Source organism: Benincasa hispida, chromosome 6, assembly GCF_027475165.1.
Source record: "Benincasa hispida cultivar pf3 chromosome 6, pf3_genome.v1.1, whole genome shotgun sequence".
Taxonomy (NCBI): Eukaryota; Viridiplantae; Streptophyta; class Magnoliopsida; order Cucurbitales; family Cucurbitaceae; genus Benincasa; species Benincasa hispida.
The window spans coordinates 57,817,120-57,832,715 of NC_143483.1; the positions used below are offsets into that span (position 1 = coordinate 57,817,120).

The 15,596-nt window shown below is 30.2% G+C and overlaps 2 protein-coding genes across 7 annotated transcripts; both read right to left on the reverse strand.

Annotated features, from left to right (window-relative positions):
* Nucleotides 1–2,183: 2,183 nt before the first annotated feature.
* LOC150035801 (small polypeptide DEVIL 10-like) lies at nucleotides 2,184–2,925 on the reverse strand. The gene has a single exon (XM_090314440.1). The coding sequence runs from the start codon at nucleotides 2,836–2,838 to the stop codon at nucleotides 2,665–2,667; it is 174 nt and encodes a 57-aa protein (XP_090170566.1). The 5' UTR covers nucleotides 2,839–2,925; the 3' UTR covers nucleotides 2,184–2,664.
* A 4,347-nt stretch (nucleotides 2,926–7,272) lies between these two features.
* LOC120079448 (2-oxoglutarate (2OG) and Fe(II)-dependent oxygenase superfamily protein) lies at nucleotides 7,273–15,035 on the reverse strand. Of its 6 annotated transcripts, none has more exons than XM_039033629.2 (15): nucleotides 14,707–15,035; nucleotides 14,402–14,479; nucleotides 14,090–14,139; nucleotides 13,936–13,989; nucleotides 13,228–13,280; nucleotides 12,908–12,980; nucleotides 12,643–12,704; nucleotides 11,902–11,970; nucleotides 11,413–11,518; nucleotides 11,099–11,169; nucleotides 10,737–10,837; nucleotides 10,341–10,436; nucleotides 9,702–9,769; nucleotides 9,509–9,554; nucleotides 7,273–7,483 (listed from the first exon to the last, which is right to left on the reverse strand). In XM_039033629.2, exons 1-15 carry the CDS (start codon nucleotides 14,773–14,775, stop codon nucleotides 7,403–7,405), a joined length of 1,077 nt encoding a protein of 358 aa, XP_038889557.1. In that variant the 5' UTR covers nucleotides 14,776–15,035; the 3' UTR covers nucleotides 7,273–7,402. The 6 variants fall into 6 exon arrangements, with proteins under 6 accessions (XP_038889557.1, XP_038889556.1, XP_090171061.1 ...); XM_039033628.2 differs by having other exon boundaries at nucleotides 10,710–10,837; nucleotides 14,707–14,922; XM_090314935.1 differs by lacking the exon at nucleotides 13,228–13,280 and having other exon boundaries at nucleotides 13,940–13,989; nucleotides 14,707–14,980.
* Between the last annotated feature and the right edge of the window lie 561 nt (nucleotides 15,036–15,596).

Consider the following 15,596-nt stretch of genomic DNA (forward strand, 5'->3'; position numbering starts at 1 on the left):
TTGTCAGAAAAAACTTAATATTGGTATTATGTTTGAATAATTTTTTTGAAAAAAGTATTGTGTTTGAATAAGTTATATCTAATTCGTTAATATATTCTATGCTTTCAATGTAATGAAGTCAAACTATGAACATCTGAAAATACATGTAATAAAAAAGTGTATACCTTAATTTTAAATATTTCAATTTTGTCTCTTATGTTTTTAGTATATTTTAATTGTATCCTCACTAAAGATGATTGATGTAGAATTATTATTAGTAGTAGTAGTATTATGGGTACAAGAACAATAATTATGGAGTTGAGTTGAACCTGATCATATCAATTAACATTGAGTCAAGCTCACTTTATGAATGTTAAAATTATTTGATAATAAATTTATGATATATTACATAGTGTCGTGACATAATTTTAGAAGATAAATTTGATCGCCTGAGAAAGTATCTAATTCTTCCTCTAAATTCCTAAGAACTTTGACGACCAAAATAAAAAATTGTTATCTTTAGTGGTCTAATGAGCTTATTATCAATTTTAACATCCACTAATAATTTTTAATTTGAACATAATTGAGTAGATAAGACTTTAATTACTATTTTGTTATAAAAAGATAGGTACAATGACTTAATTATTATATAACAGAATCTAAGAACTAAATTGTTACAATGTTAAAGATATAAGAACAAAATCGTTATATATTTAACATAACTAAATCATTGCGTTCACGTAACATAAAATAGTTCGAGCCCACCGTGGATTGTTTTCAAGAACTCCTTGGACCAAATAAATATTCAAGTTTTTCAACTCCTACTCCTTGGACTAAATATGTCTTAAATGAATAACACATGAAAATTGAGAAAAATATTTGGTGCATTGTGGTTGTACCCATTTTTATGTAACCCACAAATTACCATGTGAAAACTTTTATTTTCTCAATAAATTTAATCTTCTTTTTTTTTTTCTTTTTTTTTTTCCTTTTATTATCCAAAAAGATGCATGAAGATGAGTGTATCTCAAGATTAAGTCCATGTTTAGGAGTGAAAGATTACTTAAAAGGGGCAAAAAATTATTCTTAAATATAAGGGCAAACTCAATATTACAATCAAACGAGAGCAACTCTTTTGGGTGATTTTCGGTCGATCACCCCAATCCTCACCACACCAAAAACACCTCTCAACTAATTATTAAAAAAAATATTCTTAAATTTCTCTAAAGCAATTTTAACATTTGTTAGTCTTCAATGTTTAAAAGAAAATTAATTTTTACCTCGGTGAAATTTGAAAGTGATCTTATCATGCCAAAATCACTCCTAAATATACCATAATATATTGTAAAAAAGGGGGGATAATCAATCCAACAATATCAACAGAAACAGTAAGAAGTTGGAATCTCTAGTTACAATAAGAAGCTTTACACACATACTTGGAATATTTTAGGCTTCATTTTGTAACATTTGGTTTTTATTTTTAATTTTTGAAAAGTAAATCCATAAACCTTTTTCTACTTTTAAATTCCGGGTTTTCTTATCTATTTTCTATTAATATTTTTAAAAATCAAGTCAAATTTCAAAAATTAAAAAAATAATTTTAAAAATTTATTTTGGTTTTTAGAATTTTAAATTCAAAACTATTCTTAAAAACTGGGGGAAAATTAAGTTTGATATTAAAAACTAAAAACTAAAAATCGGAATATGAGGGCCTCATAACCGATCATATTGGGATTCAACCAATAATTTATCAACTAGAGAGATAACTCAACAGAATAAAACACTCGTGTTTCTACACTAAATCAACAATTCCAGTTGCAAACAATATGTAGCATTTATTACTAATCATATTTCTACTACTAATTAAACGCCACAAAAGGAAAAAGAAAATAAAGTTAGTATTTTCTGGATGGTAGTTCTAACACATTTGAATACTAATTGAGAATTTTGACACCAATCAATAAATCTTAAATTTAGTATCTATTTTTTAAGCTTAAATTTAGTATCTATTTTTTAAGATCTTAGGGAGCTAGAGTAGTATTTTAACCAAAAATAAATTGTAATTTTCTGTTCATATTTCCACAATTAGACATTTTCTATTGGCCTCAAAATTAAAATTATGAACTCTGTACAGAGAAGAAGAAGAAGAAGAAGAAAAAAAAAAAACAGAAGTTGACTTCCTTCAGAATTTGCAAACGAATCCATTAACACAAGAACTAATCTCATGGTTGATATTTCAACAAAATTCATAAATACAGATTCAATTCATCGTTCTCGAAAACAGAGTCCGATTTCAAGACAAGAGAACCTAATTTTCTAATCAGTTTATTTACATGTATCCGTCGAATGAAGTTCATCAACGCTTCAATTTCACAGTAAAATTAGAAGAAAAAGAAACTAAACTCGCTTTTGCTTGTCTTCAATTTTTTCTCTTCCCTGCCGATCAGGAGAAATCTACTCCAAGCGAGCGAATCGTGGCGCTGCGTTTTAACGGCCGGTGAGAAATTAAACCGTATACCTACCTCCGATCAAACCTCATACATAAACTCTAAACAACGTTCCGACCACTTGAATTCATTCAGAATCGGAGACCAGTCCCGATCGGAGGCTCTCGCGGACGAAACAGGATGTTGATTGTCGTGTTCGGAGGGAAAAAAACAACAATCGACGGTGGAATTAGGCGATTTAATCAGGAATATCGTGATCGTGCCAACAAAGAAGCATGGAGATGCAACGGCCGAGGATATAGAATCTGGTTTTCTGTTGCTTGATCATCCGCAAGCATCGTTTTCGAAAACTGGTTTTCCGACGGTTTCTGAGGCGGAGTTGCGCTGACTGTGAAGAGTGTGCGGCGGACATTACGGTGGAAACCAGTGGTCGGAGGGATTTGAGAAGAGAGAAAGAGAGGAAATGGATTTACGAAGAAGAACGGAGTTGGGGAAAATGGCGGATGAAGAAATGGAGTATTTATAGAGAGGGCATATGGGCCTGAAGTCTACGCTGTCACCACTCGTTTTCAATTTATTGCCTTTTTTCTTTTACTTAAAATAGTCCTCAGATTCTGATGTCAGCTCGTGGATAATAAAAAAAAAGTATTCGCTAATTGACATTATTACCCTTCCATATGGATTTTTTTTGTAAAATGATTTTTTTTTTTAAAAAAAAAAGTTAAAGTGAAAATTGAAAAACCGCCTCCAAAATACAATGGTATTACAATTATATCCTCAAACTTTTCATTATAAAATTAACCCTTCTAGCTTATACAGATATAGAAATTGTATAAATTTGAGAGTTCAATTTATATCTAGGATCAAATTTCTACAACCATTGTATGTTTGAGGGTACGATTTTAACACTTACAGAATTTTGAGAGCCTAATTTTTATAATTAAAAGTTTGAAGGTGTATTTGCAAGTTTGCAACTATCACCATATTCTAGGGATGGATTTTATAATTTGTCCTTTTTAAAATGTCTATATTTTTTAAAAAATTGTAATTTCCATTCGAGTCAAAATCTGTTAAGATATTGGATGAAAATTGAAATATAAAACAATGTGGTGTTAACTTAGGATGAAAATTGGAACCAGAATACTATCACAATATTTATGATTATGACTACTCTCATTTCATTTTCTAATGGATTTTTCTACTCATTTAGTTGTTTTGAAACCATTTAAAATATGAAGAGTAATATTGTAATTCTTTTAAAAAATAGGGTATTTTTTTAAGTAAATGACAGATAATTTAGTTTTTTTACTATTACAAAATAACGGTTATAGTTTACATGGTTGTATTCAGTACAGTGTAAATTAAAAGTTAAAATTTCTTTTGGTACAGAATAATTACAAATTTATTTCCTTCCTAACCGGTCAAGCCAATAAAAATTTGGCAACTATCCATTATTTCGAGAAAAAGGACCCCAATTAATGGTGGTCTGCAAGAGATATCCTATTGACTGACTAGTAAGTATTATAAAATATCTATTATTTTTCTCTAACTCTAAAAAATTTCATTCTTTCAAAAAAAAAAAAAAAAAATCAAACGTATTAATTAATTAGATTCACTAAAAAATTAATGGGATTCAATTACCTTTTTTCCGAAAGAAAAATATATAAAATGGTCAATTTTTTTCTTCATTATAGTCTTTCTAAACTTTGAGATTCAACATGACAGAAAAGAGATATTGTATTCGTATTCTTATAATTATCATTCATCATTATCCACTTTTTGGGCTTTATATTAAATGCAGGTGCAACTATCTAACTCAATATTTTTCCTTTCTTTACCCGCTAGAAATTGAAGGAAAAAAAAAGTTTTTTTTTAAATTGCTACATGACACATCATTATTGGATGTTGTCTGAGTTACATAAGAGATGAGTACAACTGAAGCAGTACTCAATTTTCTTTTCTTATATTAATTTCAAACTCAATCAAGAATGAAAACAAAATGAGACAAAGAATAAGATATAAAAAAAAAGGAATTTCAAAAGAATGGGAAGAACATCTAAAGCTCCGTCCCACCCTACCCTAGTGCCATTAAAAAAATGTGGACCACCAGATGACTTATAAATTGAAAGGATAAAATTTTTTTTCTATAATAATAATAAAAAAAAAAGGTGGGGGAATTAAATAGAAAAAAGAGGGGTATTTTGGAGAAAATGAGAAAGGAAAAGAGTGGTCAAAAAGAAAAGAGAGAGATGGAGAGAGGAAGCATGTAGGAAGGTAACATGGATCGACAAAGGGTGGGCCCCATCTCAGAAGGTTTTCACTATCATCCGACGTGGCACTTGCCCTTCTTAAACCCACGTGGATTTTCGTCTGCTGTCGGCTTGTGAGTGCCGCCTTCTTTAGAGGGGAAAAATAAAAACCAGCCTCTGTCGTCGGTAAAACCCGACCCTTATCCCCTCCTCATGGGGTCGAATCAGCATGGGGTCATAAAACAAAGAGTTGTCAAAACACTCCTTTCTTACTCGTGCGCCCAATATTAATGTAATATATATATATATATAATTAGAAGTTGGTTCAAATAATATAAAGTTTATTTAATTTTAGTGTTGATTTTTTTTTTCAAAAAAAAAATATTGTATATTTGAGTTTCACTACCAACTTTAAAAATATATTCGCATATTCTATTTTATCACATGAAAAATATTATATTATTTAACTATTTTCAGTAAAATAATTCTGAATGACAGAATTTAAAATTTATTGAAAATACGAATATTAAAATTGAACAATTAAAAGTATGTGGGTTAAAATTGAATAAACTTCAAAGTATGAGAATCAAAATGTATTTTAACTTTACAAGTTTAGTACTTTAACTTTTGAATTTTGTATCGATTTGATTTAAGTTTTTAGGAGTGTTAAGTAGGTTTTTTTTCTTTGTGTCAAATAAGTCTCAGAAACTTGATAGATTCATAAACTTTCTAATTTTATGTCCATTAGTTTTATAAAATTTTAAAAGTGTCTAATATATTTTTAAACTTCTAATTTTTTATCTATCTAGTAGATCTCTAAATATTGTGTTAAATCTTATGACTTCTTTCTAATTAATGTAAAAATTCTAAAACTTCATTAGATATAAAATTCAATTTTATATCTAATAGATCAATAATCAATGAAGGATCTATTAAACACAAAATTTAAAGTTTAGGAATACATTAGATAAATTTTAAAGTTTAAACACAATTTTTTTTTTAAAAAAAAAACTATTAATTACTCTTTCCAGATCACATATTAACCCCATAAAACTATGATAGAACTAATACACATACATATTGGATTTCTCGTGGAATGAGAGATTGAGACATCAATTTTTTAAATGATAATTAATAACTTATCTATAAACTATCCTCAGATTTGCCACAAAACTAATAAATTATCATCACATCAACAAAAGATAGTATGAAATTAATATTTAAAAACACAAATGAGCTTTCTATTACTTCGACTAATATTTTTTTAAAAAAAAAAGAAAAGAAAAGAAAAGAAAAGAAAATTTAAAAAAATATAGAAAATTTTCATCAATAGTTCATAAGAAAATTGTGTTTTTTAAAGTAAAAAAATTGATCCATACCCCCACATAAACTCAAGGAAAAAAAATTAAAAAGAAACACATTAAAAACATTAAGGAAAATATAATGAGGCGTGAAGAATATTCTCTCCCAAAAGAAGAAGAAGAAGAAGAAAAAGAAAATCTAACTTGAAACAATTTGGACAAGTTGTGATTCCATTTGAACTTGATTAAAAGAACTTAGATGGTTGCCCCCACAAAATTCCAATGGGATGGAGGAAATTCTCTCCCATCTCAAAGCTGCAAAGCCAGGAGGTTGGATGATATGACTGGCTAGTCAAAATTATTCACCTACATTTCTAAACTACCATCCACCATCAACATCAACAAATATTGAACTCCCCAAAAGAAAAATCCTTATTTTTGTTGGGCCCACCCAAGGGAGAATTATCACTTTAAATAACTGTGATTATAATGATAACATGGGAGTTTCAAGAAATCAGATAATGATTTCTCCAATGTGATGGTATCCAGTTTAATTATTCAAGACATTCCAAGATTTCAACAACTATAACAAGAAATTTTTGTTTCATTAAAGAAAAGAGGGTGCCAATACTCTATGATTAATCTTAGATTAAAAAAATTTATTCTGCATGTACAAAGAGTCTTCTATCTTGTGAAATATTGTAGATATAAAAAATTTAGACGGTAAAATTGTAGGCCTCTTATGAATCGAATCTTCATTTATATTTTAAATTTAAAACAATATTTTTTTTGAAACTGGTTAAATAATAATAATAATTTTTTTGAAAAAAATACAATATGTTAATATGTTTCCAAAATTTACGATAAAACTGATACTTTAATAATAAAAAAATGGAAAAAAACCAAATAAGATCTTATTTTCAGGTTGACTGAAGGTAAGAAACTAAAACATTTGAAAGTACGAAAACTAAAATTAAATCATTCTAAAGAAAAACTAAAATAATATAGAATAAAAATTAAAAAACTGTGGTTGAGCATTTTGGAAGAGACCAAAAAGTCTTCAATTTTAAACGCGAAATAAAAGGGTGTTGTCCTTTATAAGCTTGGCGGCTAACGGATTAGGTTGGAGTATAATATGATTTGCCTTTTTCTTCTCAACAAAGAGATTTATATTCTTTATGATGTCGTCAATTATCAGCCTACAAATCTTGAAATTAAGGGAGTTTCCTTTATTATTATTGTTTTTTTTTTAAAAAATTTTTTAAAGAAACAAAAAAAAAAAAAAAGGAAAAAACGTGCTGTAATATAATTTTCTTTTTCTATATATGGGTTCTAAAATTCAACGGGAATTAAATGTGGGGGGTGCCTTCAGTTTCACAAAATAGTTGTTGAAAGAGTAAAGACAAGCTCTGATTTCTGGAGCACCCTATGATTTCAGGTGGTAATATTTGTCGAGCAGTTTCTCGGAGTACTCTCCGAATGTTAGTGCGCAATTTGTGGGAATTATCTGAGAAAGAGAGAGAGAATGAAATAAAAAGTTAAGCACACGAGTTGAAAACTAAAATACATATATTGCTTCATGTGTTTTGAGGTGATTAAAATTGGTGTTTTTTATAGATAAATATATATATATATATTTAAAAAAATCTAATTTTTGCACTATTCAAGAAAGAGAAACTGCCAAAAGAGAGATTAGTGAAATACAGGATACATACAGGAAAAAAAAAGGCGAGGAGACAGACTAGCAAGAGGAGTACATGTACAGGGGAGGTTTAGTCAAAGTGTGAGGCACATACTAAGAAAAAAAAATGTGTACAGACAGATAGAACAAACGACAAATTGCAAAATCACCTACTATCACACTCTAGAACAAAGGACAAATTACAAAATCACCTACTATCACACTCAAACTCTCAATAGTAAAAATTAAATCAACTTATCCAAATGTTAAAATTAGACGGTCAAAGTTACAATAGTTGTAAAAATTAAACTCCCAAATGATAACAATTGAACTCTCAAACTTACACAATTGCTACACCTTCGACAATTATATAAGTATAAAGGTCTAATTTCAACACTTATATAAGTTTTGAGGACATAATTGAAAAGTTAAAAGTATAATTACAGCTACCACCATATTTTAGAATGATTTTTACAACCTATACTAAAACAAAGTGTGTATATAGAAAGATGCAAGGAAAAGGTAAACTCAAAAGATAGAGACAATCTAAAGGGAGATAAATGAGAATACTCTTAAATAGAAGCTAATGAAGAAAGGGCAACTGTGAATTTATAGCAACTAAGTAGAGTTTACACATAAAGATAGAAATAACAAATAAGCCATAATATTAATATAATAAGACAAAACTGAAAATCAGTGTAAAAATACTAGTGACAAAGATAATCAATTTTGTAAGCTCAGTCCCTCAACTTTTGGTTTTGTGCACAGTATATCATTCATCTTTAGAAAAAAAAAATGTTAACTAATTTGTACACTTCCGATTTTGTATAAAGTAGATAAATATAACTACCTCTTGCTACCGTAAATATTATTTCATAGTCGCCAATTTACTACCGTCAATCCATTTCAAAACCCTCATTTGCTACATTATTCACTATTTTACATGCATTATTTTTTTTTTTTTTTTGTTACAATATTTACTATTTTTTTTCTCAAACTAAAATAGTTTACACCTCAAACACATGTTATTATAACTCAAACTAAAATAATCTACATACCAAACACAAACTATTATAATCCAATTATAATAACATAAGACTATAACAACCAACTACTTACCCTAAACGCTTCCTTTATGACCATTTTAAAACACTTTTGTCTATAGTTAAAATAATTTTCAATTTTCAACGTATTCTTAAATTATCAATTTGAACCTATTTTAATAAATAAAATATCAATTACCATATTTAATAAGATGATCTATTCTTACCCATTCTAGTCAAACTTGGGAGAGAGAAATTCATTCTCAAACCTATAAAGAGTGAGAAAACGTGCTATAATAGCTTTTGTTAAATAATGTGGAATCATTAATGACTACTGCCAGCCCCACAATGTCACATAGAGAACTTATCTTGAGCTATCTTTTTGCGAATATTATGAATCGAAGTACTAAGAAAATTTTCAATCAAGTGACTTTCCAACACTCTTTTGTCCCCGAAATAATTGAAATAATTGAAATGATTGAAGCTAATAAAAATTTGATTTTTGAGTTTTTGTTTTTGACAATTAAGTCTACAAATGCTCATTTCACATCTAAATTTTTAGTTTTGTTATCTACTCTTTATTGGTGTTCTCAAAAACCATGTCAAATTTTTAAAACTAAAAAAATAGTTTTTAAACTAATTTTTGTTTTTAGAATTGTGCTAAGGATTGGACTCATATACTAAAGAAACATACAAATCATTATAAGAAAATAAGAGGAAATAGGTTTAATTCTCAAAAATAAAAATAAAAAATTGAAATGGTTACTAAAAGGGCCTGAATGATTGAGATTAGGTTCAAAGTAAGTACCTCTCGGTGAATATGAACCTCCTCGGGAAAATTGAGTTTCTGATCCCTGAAAAACAAAGCAAATAAATAACATTTGATAATTATGTCTCATAAGAATTAATCCTTCGACACTATTGCAATTAGCAGAGAAAATTTGGAAATTTGAAGTTTCTAACATGATTAATTTTATCTTTGACTCTGATTAAGAACATACCAATCAGGTTGCATGAAAAGTGCAAATGTGGAGCGTTCTAGGTTAAAAGCTTCCTTCCCTTTAGGTGCCTAACGAAAATCGTCAAAATTTATGCATATTAGTAAGTAGCTTAGACGCTCAAAGAATTTTGTCCAAACTAATAAATAGATAAAAACATAATTGTTAAGAAAGAAATAAAAAGGATGCTGAAGAATGTATGTCCCACACGGAACATTGTTTAAAACAAAGAAGAAAGAATCAAAACGATTAAATACAAGAATCGTTTCTCCCTTGAAAAAGTTGAAAAAAGAATAATCAATATACAAAAAATAACAACAATATATTTAGATTAAATTACAAATTCGGTCCCTATGGTTAGAAGAAAGTTAGAATTCAATCCCTATGATTTTAAAAGTTAGATTTAGTCCTTATGGTTTGATAAAATCTAATAAATAGTCCCTATTATTTGATAAGTCTTTCATAAATACTCCTTACCAAAAGGACTATTTAAAGAAGATTTTGTCAAACCATAGGGACTAAATTCTAATTTTCTTCAAACCATAGGGATCAAATATGTAATTTAACCTTAAATAAACAAGAATCTTATGATGCAAAAGCTCACCCATACTCCTAAAGAATAAATGGCCAGGAAGAAAATACCCGAACACAATGTGGTGTTGCACACAGATAACCTCTGGACAGAATCTCTGTAGTTTCACCAATTTGATATGCTATTTCATTTTCTCCATAATACACCTACGAATAATAATGAGAAAACATTAAAATAAGGGGAAATTTCAGATGGTTTTCCAAAGACTTGAAATATACAGTTTTAGTTTTATCTAAATATGCAACTTCTAGTTTTGTTATAAATATTTTCAGTCTCTTTGTTAAGCGCCACTTCATTGCCTAGCAATGTGCATCAATCTAGGCAGTATGAGTTAAAGATTAGGTCCAAAGAAAATAAGCATTTACGTAGGCTGATAAATAAGAGAGTCAAAATTCCTATTCATATTAATAATGACATGCCATCAATGATAGAGAACGATATTCCACTTTAACAATTTCATCAGCCCTTGTCCTAATATAGAGGCCAGCAGCATTATCAGGGCAAGGTATCTCCACACCATCTCTTGTAAACATTGCACAGGTCAGACCTGCAAATTAAATTGAAGCAGAAATGAGACACAAACTTGAAGATCGAACAATCTGTTGCCTCTATTATCCCTCCCAATATTTGGTTTTACAACTTATTGAGGATTTCTTTTTCTTCCGAGATGTTTTTTTCATTTTTGTGACATACAAATAATGTATAACATACAATGCAGAAAAAGTAAAAACTAGAAAAGCTTTTCAGAAAGTGGGATGGGCGGAAGGATGATGATACAAATAAGATAAGTAACAAAAACCAGTTCTACCTGTTAGTGAACCATGATCTGTATGCCATCCACACCAAGAGGATAGATTATCGCTATCTTCAGAACAAGTGCTGCAAGTCATACTCTAAAAGATAAGTCATAGGGAAGGAATTTCCAAGCAATTTTACTCTATCCAAAACTCAATATTCGTGTGCAGTGTTATTGGGTTTTTCAAATACCAATGTATAAACTTAGTCAGTTACCAAGCAAATTTTTAGATTTACATCTTCAGAGACAATGATAGATCAGAAAACAGCTGAAATAATTAGCAATGAGTAACTCGCAACACAAAAATAACATTGATGATATATGACCTCTGCTGTGCTGGAAAATAATAAAGCAAGCGCCCTTTATGACACCGGGAATTAAGAAGTGTCTTTTCAAGGGCTTCATCCTCATGCACTTTCATCATTTTAGCAGCTGTCCAACAACACATCAGAAACTAGTGTAACTGCAAATATCATATTTAAATACAAATAGTAATTTTCTACAGTGTTACAATAATAGGAAGGAGGATATAAAGTTTGTGAAAGGTGGTATGAACCTAAGACCTTGAGCCACATGGCTAGGATGTAGTTAAAAGTAACTCTTAGATGAAACCTTATACTCCAAAAAGTCAACAAACTAAATAAGCTGATAAATTCCATAACTTCTGATTAAGGCATTGATAATTTTCTACAAGAAAAGTTTCATAAATATAATGGAGAATATCCTCTCTAAAAAGGAAAAGAAAATTACAGGGAATGAAACATCAGGATTATCCATCCCATTAATCATGAAGTAAGAAGCCTCTTAAATTTTACCATACTGATCGCAATGATATGCCAACATCAAACCAACATCAAGAATCAGCTTTCCCAGAGTTTTAAAGGCTGCAATTCAATTATAAAACCTCAGTAATAAAGAAAAACCATCACATCTCATCATAAAATATTCAGCTAATCAAGATGACAAAATTTTAAGACAACCAAAAGTTTCTACCCATATATTAAAATAGAAAAGGAAAAGCAGAAAACGAACAGAGAGAGATGATAGAATGAAACAATGATTAAAAATTCGTGAGCTTTCCTAGTATGTTCCCAATGATGTCTGGATCTGGATTTCAGATTCTTCAAACATGTGTTTTTCAGTTGAAACATATGTCTACAAACAAGTGGATAAAGCAAAAAGTTCCAGGAGGAAAAAGAAAAAAAAAGGATGTGCTACTCAAAGGTTTGTAAAGATGAAACAGAAGTGAAACAAATTCAGATAAATCAAAAGCTAAAAAGAATTTTCACGCAGCAAAAAAACCAAGAGCATATCTGAAAATCATCTTTTATCTCGTGACATATGACCATAGCGACTGAAAGATCATGAGTTGTATTACTATAGATAAGAGCGTATAAGAAATCAGAGACCAAACAAATGATAATCTATTCTCAAATAGTGAAAATTATATAAACTCTGCAGAAGTTCCAGATTATAAATCCAAGAAAGTAGCTTCGAGGCAAGGTCAAGCAACAAATTAAATGGATCCATATTACACAACAACATCTAGTGTATACCTAATTCAAGTTCTGGCAGTTCCCTAGAAGGCCAAATATTTGAACCACAATACGATGGATACCTGAAAACGCAGATGGTGAATGCTAATATCACAATAATTATATAATCATCTGTATCTAGATCACTTGTTTTTACCTAGGAAAGAATTTTTTTTTTTTTTTTTTTTTTTTAAAAAAAAAAAAAAAACTAAATGAAGGAACAGATAATAATTCAAGGCAAGAAAGTGATGTAAAAAAATTAGCTGAACTAGTAAATTACTTCTACCTTTGAATTGAAGATGTATCTGTTGTTGGGGTATCCAATATTGGATTGGCATAGAATGAGCCCTTCAACAGATCTGCAAATTGAAACACGTATTAAAAGAGAGATTTCTTTGAATCTGCAAAGAAACTACCAACAATCACAAAATACAATCTCGCCAATGTTCTCCCTCTTCCGTTGCGTACACCTTCATTGCATAATTAAGATGCCATGTGGATAAAACAGCAAAACAATGTAGCTCTCATATTAAATGCTTTCCAGAACCATAATTATTGTTTATTGGTTGTTTAAACAGTGTATATATAAAAATAAAACTCATATACCAGGCTTCCCAGATTCAAGTTTCTCTTTCCCATGACTCCATCCAAAATTATACCTAGACAAACATGAAGAGAAACAGAAGGTTGCTAAAAGTTAAAGTGAGTGACAACACATCTTCAAAACTTTCACACACCATATCTCCTACATATCAATATTCATCAGGTTAAGAGTCATGGACTACCACATGAGTTTACAACATTTGAGAGTAAAAAAAATTAATGGAGCCTTGATGGGTTGATCTTATCAGTTATGATGACTCACGGAGTTTGAGAAAGCCACTATAACCCAACCTTGGGTTTGTGTCTCAACAAATTTAATTTTAGTTGCATTCAATTGAAATGAGAACAAGATAGAACACCCAGAAGAAAATACACCACCTGCATAAGTTCTATAGATGAAGGGCCTAAACCTAGCGCGTTGAGTTTTGAAGATATGAGACAAATATTCTGGATTCTTAAACAATAAAAATATAATAATCCAGTGCCGCCTATAATGTGAAAGGTTATGAACAATTTAATATATTTTATTTATGGATTCACTAAATTTGCTCAAATTGACATTGAAGGATTTGACAGAATGAGAAAATTGTCAAATAATCATACACATGCCATTAGGTGGATTAAACTTCAAAGCACATCATAGTGATTGATAAGCAACAAACAACTGAATATTTCAGAGATGAGTGGCTTCAAAAGCATCATAAAAACTACCTACTGTGAGGGTCTTCAAGCTCCTTCTTCGCATCTTCTGGTAACTTCCCAAATCTTAGAAAGCAAAAATTTCACGAGAAATTGCAAAAAGTATTAGCCAAATTTCTCTTAAAGCTCTCAGAGATAGCTAGCAGTTCCGTTTACCAACTTATACCTCGATGAAAGACGTAGAAGATCCTGCCGCAACGAAGGAAATCCAGGGACCTGCGATTTCAAAACCATCCGAAATAAAATTCCGGAAGCATCCAAAGCGATAAGAACAAGAAACCGTGTATCAATAACTTCTTGGAAACACATAACATGGAAGAATAGAGGGGGAAATACAACGATGAACAAAGTGATGGGTCAAAGAAAGTTGAAATACAATTATCTGGATAGTCTACGCTATCAGTATCAGATAGAAGAAGGTCAACGACGAGAAAAGAAAAAGAAATAAACAATATATGACTGCATAAGTATAACATACATCAGTAACTGATAGAATTCCCAGCCCCTTAGGTCCAAATCCTTCTTCAATCTTCATCGACAAATCAACACTCCGATCCTGAGTTCATTAAATTCCACCAAAACAGAAAACATTTAAAAATGACTCATCACAAATTTGTATGTTCCATGAAGGATCGCCATTACAAACAAACAACTCAAACAACAAACTCTAACCGCATTATGCCGACAAAAGAGCGAAAGGAAATCGAGATGATTCAAGAAATGGAGCTCAGTGATTCAGTTTAATTTTCTCGATGACAATACAGTGGAGGGAGATTGACTTACTTGGAGCTCTGAGTACGATATGGTGACGGTTCTGATGGCCGGAAGAGTGGACTGGACCGAGGAGGCCATTTTTGTAGAGGGAATCCGGCGGGAAGCTTGGTGAAACTGGAGAACGATGGAGAAGAAAGAAGAGGCGGGACGAAAGGAAATTTGGCAGGTCGTCGCTTTTTATATGGAAATGGAATGAAGCCGAAGACGAGGGAACTTTATTAATTCGTTCGTGTGATCATCCAATTTTAAATTTTAAAATAACATTGGACGGATTGAACGGAACAATAGGCCACTCTCAGTCTCTCACTTACATAAAGACGTGTATTTCGACCGAGTGAATTTAGTTTAGTAGTATTTTCGTTATGATCAAAGAAGACATGTGTTTTCAACTTACCAATTAGACACTAACAGTCATATTAATGATAACAGCAATAATAAACATAACATATTCACGATTTTCATACGGTAATGGTAATCGTATTTGCAACTGTAATGACAACGATGACGATAAATATAGTAACTCCCACATAATTTTCAAACACAATCAAATTGGTGAATTACATTTTTAGATTACCTTTGATCGACTACGTTTCCCTAGGATAAAAATGGTCTTAGTCTTCAAGTTTTGCGTTTAGTTTCAATAGTCTCTATGATTAAAAACGTTACAAATTTACCATTAAGATTTGAGTTTTTTTTTTTTTTTTCAATTGTATCTCCATATTTCAAGATTTACAAGTTTAACCTCAAATTTTTACTTAATACGTATTTTTTGTCTTAATGTTGATGAAAATGTGGTATACTCAAAGCGAGCACGAGTCTAGTCATCGGTTAATTAGTTTAAAATAATTAAATTGATTATAATTAATTAAGCCTTATTATCTTTCTTCGATATTAAAATT